General features: G+C 45.2%; 1 protein-coding gene across 1 annotated transcript; it reads right to left on the bottom strand.

Annotated features, from left to right (window-relative positions):
* Window positions 1-392: 392 nt before the first annotated feature.
* Window positions 393-4,184, bottom strand: USP27X (ubiquitin specific peptidase 27 X-linked). Its single transcript, XM_032329692.1, has 2 exons — window positions 4,057-4,184; window positions 393-3,551 (listed from the first exon to the last, which is right to left on the bottom strand). The coding sequence occupies exons 1-2, from the start codon at window positions 4,182-4,184 to the stop codon at window positions 1,202-1,204; spliced, it is 2,478 nt and encodes an 825-aa protein (XP_032185583.1). The 3' UTR covers window positions 393-1,201.
* Window positions 4,185-14,932: the final 10,748 nt, after the last annotated feature.

Raw genomic sequence — 14,932 nt, 5'->3', positions numbered from 1 at the left:
GGGCACTCCTCCCCCTCCCCCCACCCCTGGCGTGGCACTGGTTGTAATGCGCTTATATGGGGACCATAGTTGACTCCATTGCCTTAGGGGTCCAGGTAGACAGGGTTGGAGGGTTATAAGTGTATGTGTGTGTGTGTGTGAGAGAGAGAGAGAGAGAGAGAGAAAGACTGCACGTGACACGATGCATGTCCGTTCCATCCACGGTCTCGGGGAGGACTGATCCTCACCTCTGATGCATTCTGGTCCTGGTCCAAAGAAGTTTCAGATCCAACAAACGTTTACTGAGCCCCTACAAAGTTCCAAGCCTTTTACTTTATACTTTGACACATTTTATATCATTTAATCTTTAACAATAACCCTTTAAGGTAGGAATTATCTGCATTGTACAGATGAGAAAACAATCGCAAAGAGGTTCATTGATTTGCTCAAGTATATCATACAGCTTTTTTTTTTTTTAACACTCACACACTATACTCTTAGCTGAGGCCTGTCTGTGCTGGTCGCTTATCTTACAGGATTTTTTTTTTTTTGTCTTCTCTACTTTTGGAGCAATCGCTCCCCTTATACAAGCCCCCTTCTTTCTTCTTCTTTCACTAGCCCCACGGGCTTTTCTTTTTTTTTTTTTTAATACTGCATTTAATAGCACAAAAAATCACGAATACAAAGAAACTGGCAAAGGTGTTTGTCAATGAGATATCCTTGCCTCCTCCACTTTTCCGCTTTCATACCCATACATGTCATGGGCTGCATTTGTATACTTTTCTTTCCACCCACACCCCCATTGCCGAACATATAACTGTTATGTGATTGGTCAGTTGAAGCTGAAACACCCATGGAGAAAGATGTTTTACGGTTACAAGGGCACACACCCCCCCCACACCACCCCCCTCCCACCCCACACTTTCCCACACAATCTTTTGGAGGAATATAGGATATGTACCAGTGTCGGGATTTCCCTGCTCCTGCCTTCCCTGCCTAGAGCATTCCTGCTCTTGAATTTTCCTTCAAGGGACTGCTTAGACTAGAGCCTCTTCTCCCGCCCCGTCTATTTCTCTTCCAACCAGGACCTCTCAGACACTGGGTACTGTTCAATTCTTACTCTGTCGGGCCCATGGGCCACACAAGTAGGTCCTTTAAATCTCGATGCCAGTTGTCGGACGGGTGTTGCCATCTCCCATGACGGGTAGGTCTGCGTATCGCTTCAGTAGGCTTGTGTACTCATTTCTTTCACTTTTTCTGACTCATGTTCCAGGACCTGTTTGTGATAGAACAGTAAATACCCTTCACTGTCCAGAACGTCCTTGATACTGGCCTTGGTGATGACGGCATCATCACACTTGAACCACTGGTCCTTGTGGTGCCGGATGAAGCTGGTGTAGTGGCCACTCTCCAAGGTTCCTTGGTGATTAACCACAGCAAACAAGGAATACTTATTCTCATCGTTTGCACTATTGGTTGGCAGCTGCAACTGTCCATTCATCCTGCTCTCTTTACTCGAGGCCATGAATGGTGTCATATCCAGCTCCAGAGGGAAGGATATGTAGGTAGTGATCTTGCGCCTCTGCTTGGCTGAGTGTTCAAACCGTTTGAAATGAAAACAGGCAACAACAGGTAACTTATTCATGGTGAGCTGTTTGGTAGATTCCTGGTAGCTTTGGCAACTACCACACTTGATTTTGGCACTACTTCCCAAGTGCTCTGGCCTCGTAAACCTTCGCAGGCAGTCCGTGAGGGTGGTGATTCCTGGCAGGTGGCTTTCCCCGTTCACACTGCTCTCCCTCCCTGGGCTCATGGGCCAGAAGGAGGTGCAAGAGCCAGGCAAGTCCAAACTGATGTCCCAGCATGGGTCTATGGTGGTGGAGACGCCATGGCAGGCTTGACAGGTGACATCGGACTGCAGGCCACCTGTGAAGATTTGGTCTATGATGCAGTTACAGTGGTTGGGATTGTTGGCGGCCTTCCCAGCATCATCCCCTTTGCAGTGCCTGTGCAGGACATCTAAGGCCGCAATGAGGAACTCGTGGGCATCCTGTTGCCTGTATCCTGCTAAGTGACGGGCGTGTATCCATACCAGGTGCAGCAACTTGTAAGGAACGTGAGGAGACGGGTTTCCAGAGTACAGCTCCCGAAAAAGCGACGACATCTCACAGACCAGACACAACTCAGGGCTTGGCATTTCACATCTGTGCCGGTCAGAGAGGAAGAAATCTCTCAGGATGGGCGTGTGGGTGAGGGCCTGGACGATGCAGTTCATAAAGCACGTGTTGCCGAGATTGATCAGTCCTCTTAAGCCGATGGTGAAGCTCGATGTGATTCTTCTCCTCCTTGGGTTGTGTCCCAGCAGTTCTAACTCGGGTTTGGTTGTCTCCCAGGTCGGGTACTTCTCCCCGAGTCCCGGCACTGAACACTGCTGGTGAGAAACCTCAGTTGAGGTGGAGGCTTGTAATTTCAAAGCCTCTCCTTGCTCTTCTTTGGCAATTTGCTCAATGTCTTTGTCATATACATAGTCCTTACACATAAAGCAGTATATACCTCCATAATAAAGGTCTACGGCTAAGTTGTGCTGCTTCGTCTCAGCGTGCTCGTGAATGTGTTTCTCTGTGAAGCAGCCAAAGAAGACACAGGAAAGGCAAGAGTGAAGTCTGTTCAAATGGGTGCCACACACATGGCAGATGCACGACTTTGCCTTGCTTTTCCTGGTCTCTGGGGTTCCACACCACACGAAGCACTGGTAGATCACCCGCAGTTCCTGCCTCCAGTTCTCTCCCACCTTAAAGCTGTTCACGTGGGAACAGCCTGGTGGACCCACAGCGAAATCCACATCCAGGCATCCGCCCCCAGGGCCGCGCCGGGGCCGGGGCCGGGGCGGGGGCCGTGGCCTAGGCTGCGGCGGGGTACGGAGCCGGGTCTGTGGTCGTGGCCGGGGTCGGCGGCGGGGGGCACGACTGCGCCGCGGAGAGGGATCGGGGGCCCGTGGGGGGTCGGAGGGAAGGGTGGGGGGAGGAACCTCGTCGCTGCTGCCGCCACCGCCGCTCCGCGCTGGGTTCTCATCCTCCAGCTCCTGCTTCGGCTCCCGCTTCGGCTCCTGCTCCGCCTCCAGTACCGGCTCGGGTTCGGGCTCCAGCTTGAGCTCAAGCCGGCGGCCCGGACCCTCCGCGGTCTCCACCTTCCCGGCGGCGTCCACCTTCCCCGCCGCCTCCACCTTCCCCGCCGCCTCCACCTTCCCCTCCACCTTCGCCTCCGCCTCCACCTTCCTCTCCGCCTTCTCCGCCGTCTCCGCCGTCTCCGCCTCCTCTACCTCCTCCGCCTCCACTGGCGGCGGCTCCTCCCCCTGCTCGCAGGGCTCGGGCGGCCACTGGGCGTGGCGGCGCGGGGGCCACGCAGACCTGGGGTGTCCCCCGCCCGGCCTGAGGGAGCGCGGCGGCTGTGACAGCTGGACCCAAAAGGGACTTTCACTGAAGGAGGCGGCGGCGGAAGCAGGCGACGCCCCCCGGGAATCCTCCCGCCGTAGCCCCCTAGCGGAGGCCGCTCCGGCAGCCAGGCCCCGTTTCCTTTAATTCAGTATTTCCCAAACTTGCTTGTTCACGAGAATCACGTGGGGAGCGTGTTAAAATTACAGATTCCTCGGCTCCACCCGCAGACCTACTGAATCAGAATCGCGAAGGGAGGCGCTCCGGAACCTGTATCTTTAACTGGGGCCCGAGAGGATTCTTATGATCAGGCAAGTTTGGGAAACACAGCTCTAATTCATTGAGGCTGGCGGGAAGGGGGGCGGGGACCGCGCAGTCTCTTTAAGGCGCTTCCAGTTCTCGGCTCCAATCGCAGCTCTGACCCCCTTCATCGTCTCCTCCCCTCTCGTCGTCCTTCCCCTCGTCCATGCAGCTTCCCCCAGCACTGCGGGGCCAGGGACTGAGGAATCGCCAAGTCCAGAAACGTCTCTGGGGCTGCGAAATGGCCCCTCAGAAGCCAGGTCCTGAGGAGCAGTCAGAGACCGTGATAGGCCATCATCTCCACAGCTGAGCCTGCCCCCAGCCCCGTGCCAGGCTCCCCTCCCACCCCGGGTTCTGCCCCTCCCGAGAAGGACGAAGCCCCAGGGCCAATCTGGGGACAGGCCTGGACCCCAGATCCCGAGGGGCCGAGCTCCCAAGGCCGCTGGGTCCGAGGAGGCACGTCCCTTTGCCCATCTTATCGGTGCTCTGCGGAATCTGTGCCTGCCCCTCACCTCCTCCTCGGGCTCCCAAGGCCGCGGGCGGGGGGCGGGGGCGGGCATGAGGAGGATTTGGCAGTCGGCCTTCTGGCCCAGGGAACGCTGAGCAGCCCGGGGGCAGCGGGAGGGACAAGGCACCACGAGGCCATGCCTACTGCCCGCACCTCCCCTACAGCTGAGAAAGGGGAAGACACCGCCCCAAGCCCCTTGAGGCTGGCAGAGCCCCGGGGCAGGGCGGGTGGGCTGCAGGTGGGAGTTGGGGAGGGGCGGGGGCGGTAGTGGAGCTGCTGGCAGGGGGAGGGGTGGGCCTGGGTCTGGGGGCCTCGGAGAGCTCCTGCCCGCAGAGCTGCTGGCACTTGGCCAAAGTGGCCACAGGTGCTGGTCCCAGGGAGTCAGGACAAAGCTGGAAAGGAGATAGCCAGTGTTCAAAGATCGAGAAGAGGGTGTTCTAGGAGGAGTCCGTTCCCTGAGTCCTGGGATGGCTGGCCTTGGCCCGGTACACACGGCCTGGCTCATGGGGCCGTGCTAGCTGAGTGTACCCTAGGGGACTTCTGCTTGCTTAGCACTGGACATGGCCCCGCAGCCTGGCCCCTTCCTGAAAGGAGGAGGTGGTATCTAGGCCTCCCGGGGTTAGTGTCAGGAGTTGGTTGTCACGAATTAGGAGCCCTGAAGGAGGATAGGATGCTTGGTTCCCATACAGCTAAAGTCCCCAGGAGCTGCCCTGGTGCCCTTCCTAAGTCAAGTCTTGCTTCAATTCCTTGAAGCACCCCAGCATCCTTGCAATAAATGCCTGCCCTTTGTGGCCTGCAATTGGAGGAACTGCAACTAGCACACCCACTGAAGGAATCCTCCTGCTCCCCACCGCCCCACGCTGCTGCGGCTGCTGAAAATGACTGAGGTCATGGAGCAGAGTGAGGCTGGAGAGGGTACGGTCATCCCACCTCCGCAAAGTGACAGACATCAAAAAGATCGAAAGATCTCCATGTGCCTAAGACTGTCTTCCCTCCACCCATGACGACTAACCATGGCAACCTGACTGCCTTCCCAATCAAGCTCCCGCAGAAGCCCACATGTCCAGCAGGTTCTGGAAGTCCCGAGACTCTGCCATCATTCACCCAGCGAAGGGGTATTCAGCTCCAGCCCGGATCTGGGTGTTGTACTGGGAGCTGTGGACAGCGCAAAACCATACAAGCTGGCTCCAGGGCCGCAATCAGGGCTGGGTTCCCCAAAAGGCAGACTAAGGAAGTGTCTGGGTCACCAGCAGAGAAAAGGCACCAAAAACAAAAGAATCAAGAAAAAAAAAATATCGGAAACAGTTTGACATTTGGTTTTTTTAAAGTAGTCTTCATGAGAAAAGTCAAAATTTTGTTGTACTTCCTTAACGTTTTTTTCCTGATTGCATTTTGCTTTTGCTGTGAATCACGTGCGGGGTGTGTGTGTGGGGGGGTGCGTCAGCCTGCTTCCATGTGTCTCCATTCAGTCCTGGCAAATGTCACTGCGTCTACCTCACAAAGATCTGACTGAAGGCTAGCAGAAGGGGCTGACTTAGGAGAGACCCCTCCTCATTATAGTTGAGATGACTGGGGTTGAACACGGTTCTGACCACAAGGTGGCAAAAGAGTATATGACACTTCCTTGAACATGCTTTGTACGTTTCTCTAAAACTATTGGTTTATATCCAAATACACTCTAAAAATATTTTTTAACCTTGGGCTCCTTTACACATCTTTTTGTGTTGACATCTAAAATTTTGCATCAAAAATGTCAGCTGCAAATAATGTGAATCCTGACAAATACTAACATTCACAAACAAAATTGTCATGTTACAATTTTACATGAAATTAGTGGAACCTAATTACCTTAATGATTTGAGAGCCACCATCATCCATCTTAAAAATTCACAGACGAGTTCTTGATGGTTGGGAGCTATACATTTTTCCTTTTCTCCCTAAGTTCTTCATTCTATTCTAATAGAATTTTACCCACATAATATATATTTTTGCACTCAAAATTTCTTTATTGATAATCTTATCATCTTTCCCTGCAGCAAAATATGTAAATATATTTTTCTATTTAAATGCTTTTTTAATGTTCTTGTGAACCTAAAGCTCTAAGTGTTGTGTCAAAATTTACTCTTGCTTGAGTTATTATGACAATTAGTATTAGAATGTGATGGAGCAAAAAATTGTAAGTATATTAAAATTCTGATAGGTAATTATTAAATGTAAAAATTAAAATATATTAAAGATAGAGGTCTTTTTTTGGAAAAAAGTTAATGGGTGTCTCTATGGATAAATATTGCTTATCACTAGAATGAGACAGGATTCAGCATCAGTTCTTTTTCTATTTTGTGTTTGGTTAAACGTTAGCACACAGGAACCTTGGTTATATAAATAACTAAAAGGGAATGGACATTTGTTTTAGCAATGTTACTCAAGTCTCTGAATTCCTTTGGAGATCTGTGGGGCAGGGGGGAGGATTACACAATGATTTGTCTTCAAAATTATTTTTCCTGGTTTATCAGCTGACAGCTCCATGGGGTTTTCCTTCAGTTTTATGCGAAGCCATCTGAATTGCAAAAGGATTTGATCCCCATTCATTTGTTAGAGCGATTTTTATTTTCTTCACCCTTGACAATAGTGTTCAGCACTGTCTCTGGAGCCCTGTGGATTTTATACCTTGGGGCAGTGCACCCAAGTAAGAATCAGGATAGGTGAAAGGTATGCTTTGTTTTGTAAAATGCAAAAAGGACCATTGCGAAAGAGGAGATGGAAGAGAGAACCAGCTTGATTCTGCCACCACATGTGTGTTCTCTGGCAGATTGATTTTAGGAAATAGGAAATATGAAATTTGAGGATAGTAGAAGTTGATTCTCTTAAAACTCTGCTAATTTACCCCATAAAGAATACCTCTATCCCCGGGTAATACACAATCCACTTTTAAGTTTGCTTGTTTATATTTATTATCATAACACTAATATATACAATATTTGTGGGGCTTTTTAAAAAAGACTTTATTTGAGGGGCGCCTAGGTGGCTCAGTCATTAAGCGTCTGATCATGGCTCAGGTCATGATCTAGGGGTCCTGGGATGAAGCCCCACATCAGGCTCCCTGTTCCACGGGGAGCCTACTTCTCCCTCTCCCACTCCCCCTACTTACATTCCCTCTGTCGCTGTGTCTCTCTCTGCCAAATAAATAAATAAAATCTTTTTTTAAAAAAGACTATTTGAGACAGAGCGAGCGAGCACTTTGGGGAGGGGCAGAGGCAGAGAATCTGAAGCAGACTTCACGGGCAGCCCCAGTCTTGGGGCTGAATCTCATGACCCTAAGATCAGGACCCGAACCGGAGGCTTAACTGACTGCAACACCCAGGTGCCCCCAAAATCTGTGGTTTTTAAAAAGGGTTTAGAAGGAAGCATAACACAAAAGGTTAAAGCCTCTCATGTTTCTGCCAATCACACCCAATCTATTCCCCTGAAATGACTACTTGTTAACAGTTTCTTATGTATGCTTTGTGAACTTTTCAATGCAAATACAAGCAGGGGGAGTGCGTGTTATATACATTTATCCTTTTCTCTTATACATTTATCTTAGGTATTTATCTTATACATTTATCCATTTATCCTTATGCCTTTATTCTTATACATTTAACCTTTTATGAAATATAAATGAGACTGTAACATACATATTGAGCTACAATGTAGCACTCTATATTGGGCATCAGGCCGTATTCTCCAAGTGGATCTACACAGCCATTGCAATGCCAATAAAAATTCCAGTGGGTTTTAAGGGAGAGACTTTCACAAAATCAATACAGAAGAAAAAAAGGCATCTTCCCCCTTCCTAGTTTCTCCTTCTTCCTCCTGAAAATGAGGATATAATGATTATAGCTGAGTAGCCATCCTGCTACCAGAAAACAGATTACCTCTGGACCTATTCTTATGGGAGGGAAAAAAAAGCCATATTTTACCAACTCTAAGATAAGAGGTACACCTCTTTCTTGTTTCAGCATCTCTGAAATCTTTGACAGTTTATGATTATATTTGGTGGCATTTTTTTTCCTTTCTTGGTGGTACATACAGTAATGGGGTGTCTTGCTGTCGACAGTGTCAGAATCAATAACACATTTGAAACATCATCCTGGGGCGCCTGGGTGGCTCAGTGGGTTAAGCCGCTGCCTTCGGCTCAGGTCATGATCTCAGGGTCCTGGGATCGAGTCCCGCATCGGGCTCTCTGCTCAGCAGGGAGCCTGCTTCCCTCTCTCTCTCTGCCTGCCTCTCTGCCTACTTGTGATCTCTGTCTGTCAAATAAATAAATAAAATCTTAAAAAAAAAAAGAAACATCATCCTGTTTGAGCCTTTGTTATTTGGATCACAGTCATGTATAAGTGATTACAGTTCTAAATGATAGCAAGCTTTCTAGTTCACTCCTAGTCATGTCCCAAGTCCTTTCCTAGCCTTTAAAGCCTATAGAGTCTGACCACAGCCTCTTAGACCTCACTTCCTCTCAACTCAGCCTTTCCCCAAACAAACTGGATTTATTGCTGTTCCTTCAAAAAGCTAAGGTGGCTCCTGCTTCCAAGCCTGTGCCTTTACTGTTATTTCTGCTTGGAAAGCTCTTCTCCTAGAAATCCTCATGTTTTCTCCCTCACTTCAGATTGCTGCTTAAATACCAGAGTCTTTCCTTGATCTCTATATAAAATAACACCCCATATCTGCTTTTCCTTCAAAACACTATCACCACATGATGTGTTAAATATTACACACACATATAAAAAATGACTATAAACTCCATGAGAGTAAAATGTTCACTATTCCCAGCGCCTCTTTGGCACTTAATGCATATTTAACTATTTGTGAAATAAATGAATGCATGCTTTTCATTATGGGTGAAGATGACCATAGTTTCAATTGTTTATTGGCTATTTCGTATTACTGCTCATGTGAACTACCTGTTCACATCATTTGCCTATTTTTTGGCTTCTTATTAACAATAATACATGACACTTATATGGCACCTGAAATATGCCAAGAGTTGTTCTCTTAAATAGGTTTAACCTTTACTCCAATTTTAGGAAGTCGGTGTTGTTATCATCCTCATTTTAGAGGTGAGGAAAATGAGACACAGAGAGATTGAGTGATGCTCAAGGTCACACAGCCAATAAATGATGGACCTGGGATTCAAACCCAGTGGTCAGAATCTAGAGTTTGGATTCTTTACCATTAGGCTATTAACCCTTCGTCGGTCATACTCAAGTATATTTTTCCCATTTGTCATTTGACTGTTGTATTTTATTTCATTTTTTAACCTTATGATGTTTAAGATTATTATGTAGTCAATATTCTCAAACTTCTCTTGATTCTGGATTTTAGTGTCTCATTTTTTTTAACTTTTTTTTCCTGATTACAAAAGCATAGAGCAAGTGCAAAGGTCCTGAGGCCAAAAGGAGCTTCATAATTTTAAGAAATGAAAATAAGGCCAGAATGGCTTGAGTTTGGTGATCAAGAAGGAGGAGAGTGATATAAGATGAGGATAGAGACACAAGCAGGGACCAGATCACCTGCAGCCTTGCAGACCATTGTATAAGATTTTTAATATTCTCCCACTAGCAGTAGGAATCATTTGGCTGGGGAGTAGCAAGGGATTGGCATGATATGATTCCTGATTTACACACAATAATTATAATCAAATAATTAACGTTTATTGATGATTTATTATATGCCACGCACTTTTAGGAGTATTTTACTAAGTTACATAAACTTCCTAACACCCTGATGAGGTAGGTACTGATACTATTCTCACTGTACAAATGCAGCACAAAATCCTTAAGTAGCTTGACTTTCCTTGTGCTTACTCTCTGCTTCTATACCTGTTCCCATTCAGAAGATACCTACCATCAACTATGAGAGGTCTGACACCTACTTTATCCAGGCCCCTGATATCCCGTTCATGGTCTGCAAGTTTTCACTAGACTAAAGACAAGGGGAAATGGCAAGTACACTCAGCACCAGAGCCCTTGGGTCTAGGAGCTGGTGAGGAGGGCTCTTCCCATCTCACCTAGACCACTTCACTAAGCTCAGAAGTAGCCCCCCTCCCAGCCCATCCATGATGTCCAGGGATCCAGCTAGAGGCTCCTACTTGCCATTGCAGCAGGACAAGGCTTCACGCCCTGCATCCCCAGAGCCACACCAACAACCAGGAGAATGAGGAAAGGGCTCATCGTTTCCAGGTGGTGCCAGCCCTACAGAAGGAAGCAGCAGGCTGAGCGGTGTGCAAGGGACACAAAATGGAAGAATTCAAGGTCTCCTTTAAGTACACATCTAGCCCCAGGTAACCTATATATCTGTGATTCCAGTGGCTGGGGCCCTTCTCTGGCCGAAAAAAAAGGAGGCTCACCAAGACCGCAAGGTCATGGTTGTGAGGGATGTACATCAACCGCAATGATGTAGGTTACACTGTATCCTATTCTAACCAGCCATTCCCGCAGCTTTTGCTGCCTGAGGTAGTCTGTGCCTCAGCTTCCCTGGGCCTTTAGCAACTCTATCATCCTTCAGACTTCTGCCCCATGTGACTTACACTTCTGATTCCTTATTTATCGGCTTCATACTCCGGCCTCTGAATGGCCTCCTGTGTTCCAGCACAGCATCTGGCCAAGCAACCAACCCTTGTATCCCTGTCCTCTAAGGAAACTCGGGAATCCCCAAATCTGGGTCTGGTGCTAGAGGTCAGCCCTGCGGGATGCAGCAGGGCCTTGGGCCTGAGCTTTGACAGAAGCACAATCAACAACACATTCTCCAATTTTACTCACTGAAGTGTAGAATCTGACTTCTTGTGTTTGTCCTAAATGTCTCTTTCAAGTTTGAAGCGTGGGAAGGGTACATCTTGTTACCAAAACTGGTAGTTAAAAATCCCGATCACACTTTGTGTTCTTTTTCAAAATTTTATTCCTTTTTAATTTTTTTGATTTTTTAAAAAGTTTTTATTTATTTGGTTTATTTTTAGTGAAATGTGTCTGACATATAAAATCATATAAATATAAAGTGCCCAACATGTTGATTTGATACATTTCTCTGTTGTACTATGATTGCCATTGTAGTGATAGCACTTCTATCACATCATATAATTATCATTTCTTTTTGTGGTGGAATAGTTAAGATTTAGTCTCTTAGCAAGTTTGATGATTATAATATAAAGTTGTTGCTTGTATTCACTATACTGTGCATTAGATCTCTACGGCTTATTTACTACTGGTTGCAAGTAAATCTGGTTCCTTTTAAAACTACTAAAAGCAATACAAACAAAATTATATTAAAACTTGGAATTAATAGAAATTTAGCAATGTCTAGAGAAATCACATGTGTATTCACTGTTTGACTCTGTAATTCCACTTCCAGGAATCTAACCCAAAGATAAACCAGCTAAAGGACAGGGTGACATATGCTCAAAGCCATTCATTGCAACACTACATTAACATTATATTGCAACACTATAAGAACAAAAGACTGGGAAAAAAACCAACAAATGTCAATCACTAGGGGACCAGTTGAATAAATTACAGTGAAAACTGGGAAAAAAATTTTAGTAAATTAAAATGTAGAATACTATGAAATCAGACATCTCTATGGGAATGATATCTGGGATATATTGCTAACCTGAAAAAGCAAAGTATAGAATATTGTATACAGATGCCAACTTTTGTGTAAGAAAGTTGGGGAAATAAAAATACTTACAGAAGTTTATGAACTTATCTATTTTTCTCTTTCTGGAAAAATAAATGTTTCCTAGCTCTGTCCACTGAAAAGACATAGTAGCAATGACAACCTAGTAGCAATGAGTATATCTAAGCCCAGATTGTGGTCTCTAAATATCATTTCCCACCAAAAGAAGTCAATCCTCCTTCAAGAAATAATTAGTTGTTCATCTGTCTGTCACAAGAAATATACAAAATGAGCCTAGAACATCTTGTTTTTGCCAAAAAGCAAGAGCCATATCAAAGACTAATGTAGTCTTGTCAAAGGAACACAGGACCCAAGATGGAGGGGAATCCCCACTTGCCTATATTGGGACAATAAGCGCATCAAAAAAATCTACCATTAATCAAGCATCAGATGTATGAAATACATAATTTCAGAGTGACATTAAAAAACATTGGTTGTGGGCACCTGGGTGGCTTAGTGGGTTAAAGCCTCTGCCTTCAGCTCAGGTCATGATCCCAGGGTCCTGGGATCGAGCCCCGCATCGGGCTCTCTGCTCAGCGGGGAGCCTGCTTCCTCCTCTCTCTCTGCCTGCCTCTCTGCTTACTTGTGATGTCTCTCTCCGTCAAATAAATACATAAAATCTTAAAAAAAAAATTGGTTGCCCCTGGCTGATACAAGGGCACCAATTTATTATTGTAAAAATTAATAAAGGGAAAAATCAAGAACTTATCTTGCCTTTCCTTTATGAACAGTATTTCAGTGTAACCAAATAGTGATATTCTTCTTTATGCAACAATTCCAGATAGCAAACACAAAAGGAATAATAGAATTAGTATATCACCATTTACAATCCCTAATAACGAATCTAGGCCATGGTTCCTCAACCCTAGCACTATTGGTACTTACAGACAGATAAGTCTTTATTTGGGGGCTGTCCAAGTTGCGGTCATCAAAAATGTCTTCAGACAGTGTCAAATATCCTATGGAGGACCATTATCTCTGGTTGAAAACCACTAATCTAGGGCAATGACCATGAATTGATGAAAAATGTTCAGGCAAATGACGATAAAGAATTTTACAATGGAGGGATCAAACTGATTATCACCTGAAACCACTGATCAATTACAGCATCACTAAGAGTGAGATAGTTAGGTATTATGTGCCTCCTGATGTAAGCACCACCTATGATATATTGATGCCAAAAATTTTTTTTTAATTTGAACCCAGATCTAGTCGAGTGTCTACCTCTAACTCCCAGTTTACAGTAAATATAGGAGATAGAAGAAAAAGTTCATTGTCACCACTAAAAAACCATCAGGCAAACCCAGAATATGGAATATTTTTTGAAAAAAATGACCTATTTTCTTCAATGGTAAATGGGATTTAAAACAGTATGAGAAAAATATGGGAAACTTACAGATTCTTTTTTAGCTTTATTGAGGTCTGACAAGTAAATATTTTATGTATTTAAGGTGTACAACATGATGTTTTGATATACGTATACATTGTGAAATGATTACCACAACCAAATTAATTAGTGTTTTCATCAGCTCACATAGTTACCTTTCTTATGTTGAGAACAGTTAAGATCTACTCTCTCAGCAAATTTCAAGTACACGCTACAGTGTTATTAATTATAGTCACCATGATGTGCGTTAGATCCCCAGAACTTACTCATCCTGCATAACTGAAACTTTGTACTACTCTTTGACCAACATGTCCCCGTTCCCCCCAACTTCTGGTCCCTGAAAAACACCATTCTACTCTGTGCATCTGTGAGTTGGACTTTTTTAGATTCCACATGTAAGTGATGTCATGCAGTATTTGTTTTTCTGTGGCTGGCCTAGGAAATTTAATAGGTTTTTGAAAGAGACTTAAGAGAGGTAACAACCAAATACAATGTTACATGTGGTTTGGATCCTATTTTGAGAAAACCAATTTTAAAAACACTTCTTGAAACAATTGGGGAGATTTGAATATGAATTTGTATTTTTGTATTTAAGTCCATCAAGGATTTATTGTTAATTAGTGAAATGTGATAATGGCATTGTGATTATCTTTTTAAAAGCATTTTTCTATTAGAGATGCACACTCACATTGAGTGAGATAATATTATTTCCAGGATTTGAGTTAAAAGACTCCAACAAACGTCACAGTGGGGAGAATAAAGGAAACAAGATGGGCAAAATGTTGAAAATTGTTGAAGCTGAGTAAAGGGTATTCGCTCCACTAATCTCTCTACTTCTGACTATGTTTAAATATTTTCATCTTAAGATGAAATTTGAAAATAAAGCAAGTACAATATCTGCTTTAGGAATGATGTAGTTGGTGTATTTTTCCCTATTCCCTCTGCTAAATACAGTTAAAAACCCTGAACATTGTATATAAGATGAACATAAGAAGACTGGAAAGTAGACAGAAAAGGGCAGACTGGCTCTAGACATCAGACACTGAGGACTTGACACAGCAGTGAGTTCTCTGAGGTTTGGTTTTGTTTCGCTTCATATATTCTAGACTGAGGACTGCAGAAGCAGAAAACCTGGAGATATCAACAGCACAGGTTTAAAAAAAAAAACAAAACCCTCCTGAAAAGCCTGCTCTCTCAGGCAAAGGACCAGGAATAGAGCAACCTTGCCAGATAGAAAAGTTTTCGATAACAACCACTCTACTCCAGACAAGCCCCACAGAAAAAATAAATTGCAGCACCACCCATGGTAACAAAGGCCAAGTGCAGAAATTAGACTTCTACCCTTCCAGAGTAGGGCAAGCTGGGAAGCAGAACTTTCATTCCTTCTGGGTGGTAACAAGCCTCCTCTGTCTGACACAGTATCTGTGGACTCCACATGGGAAGCCTGGACTGTCTGACCACCTGGTGATAACAAGGGACCTCTCCTCTTTTCCCCACTGGGGTAAGTGTCTGAGGAGTCCCAGTGGACAATCTGTGTTTTCACCACCATCCAGCAGTTACAAGAATCCCTCCACACTGTGCTGTAAGCAGAGGTTAGAAGAGGAACTACAACAAGGCATC

Source organism: Mustela erminea, chromosome X, assembly GCF_009829155.1.
Source record: "Mustela erminea isolate mMusErm1 chromosome X, mMusErm1.Pri, whole genome shotgun sequence".
Lineage (NCBI taxonomy): Eukaryota > Metazoa > Chordata > Mammalia > Carnivora > Mustelidae > Mustela > Mustela erminea.
This window is presented reverse-complemented; position numbering and strand designations above follow the sequence as displayed.

Excerpts from the sequence above, each read along its gene's own strand:
- USP27X (XM_032329692.1), bottom strand. The coding sequence starts at position 4,184 with ATGGGCAAAGGGACGTGCCTCCTCGGACCCAGCGGCCTTGGGAGCTCG. Across the intron at positions 3,552-4,056 it reads CGGGAGGGGCAGAACCCGGG|GAAACGGGGCCTGGCTGCCG; the intron begins GTGGGAGGGGAG and ends ACTGAATTAAAG.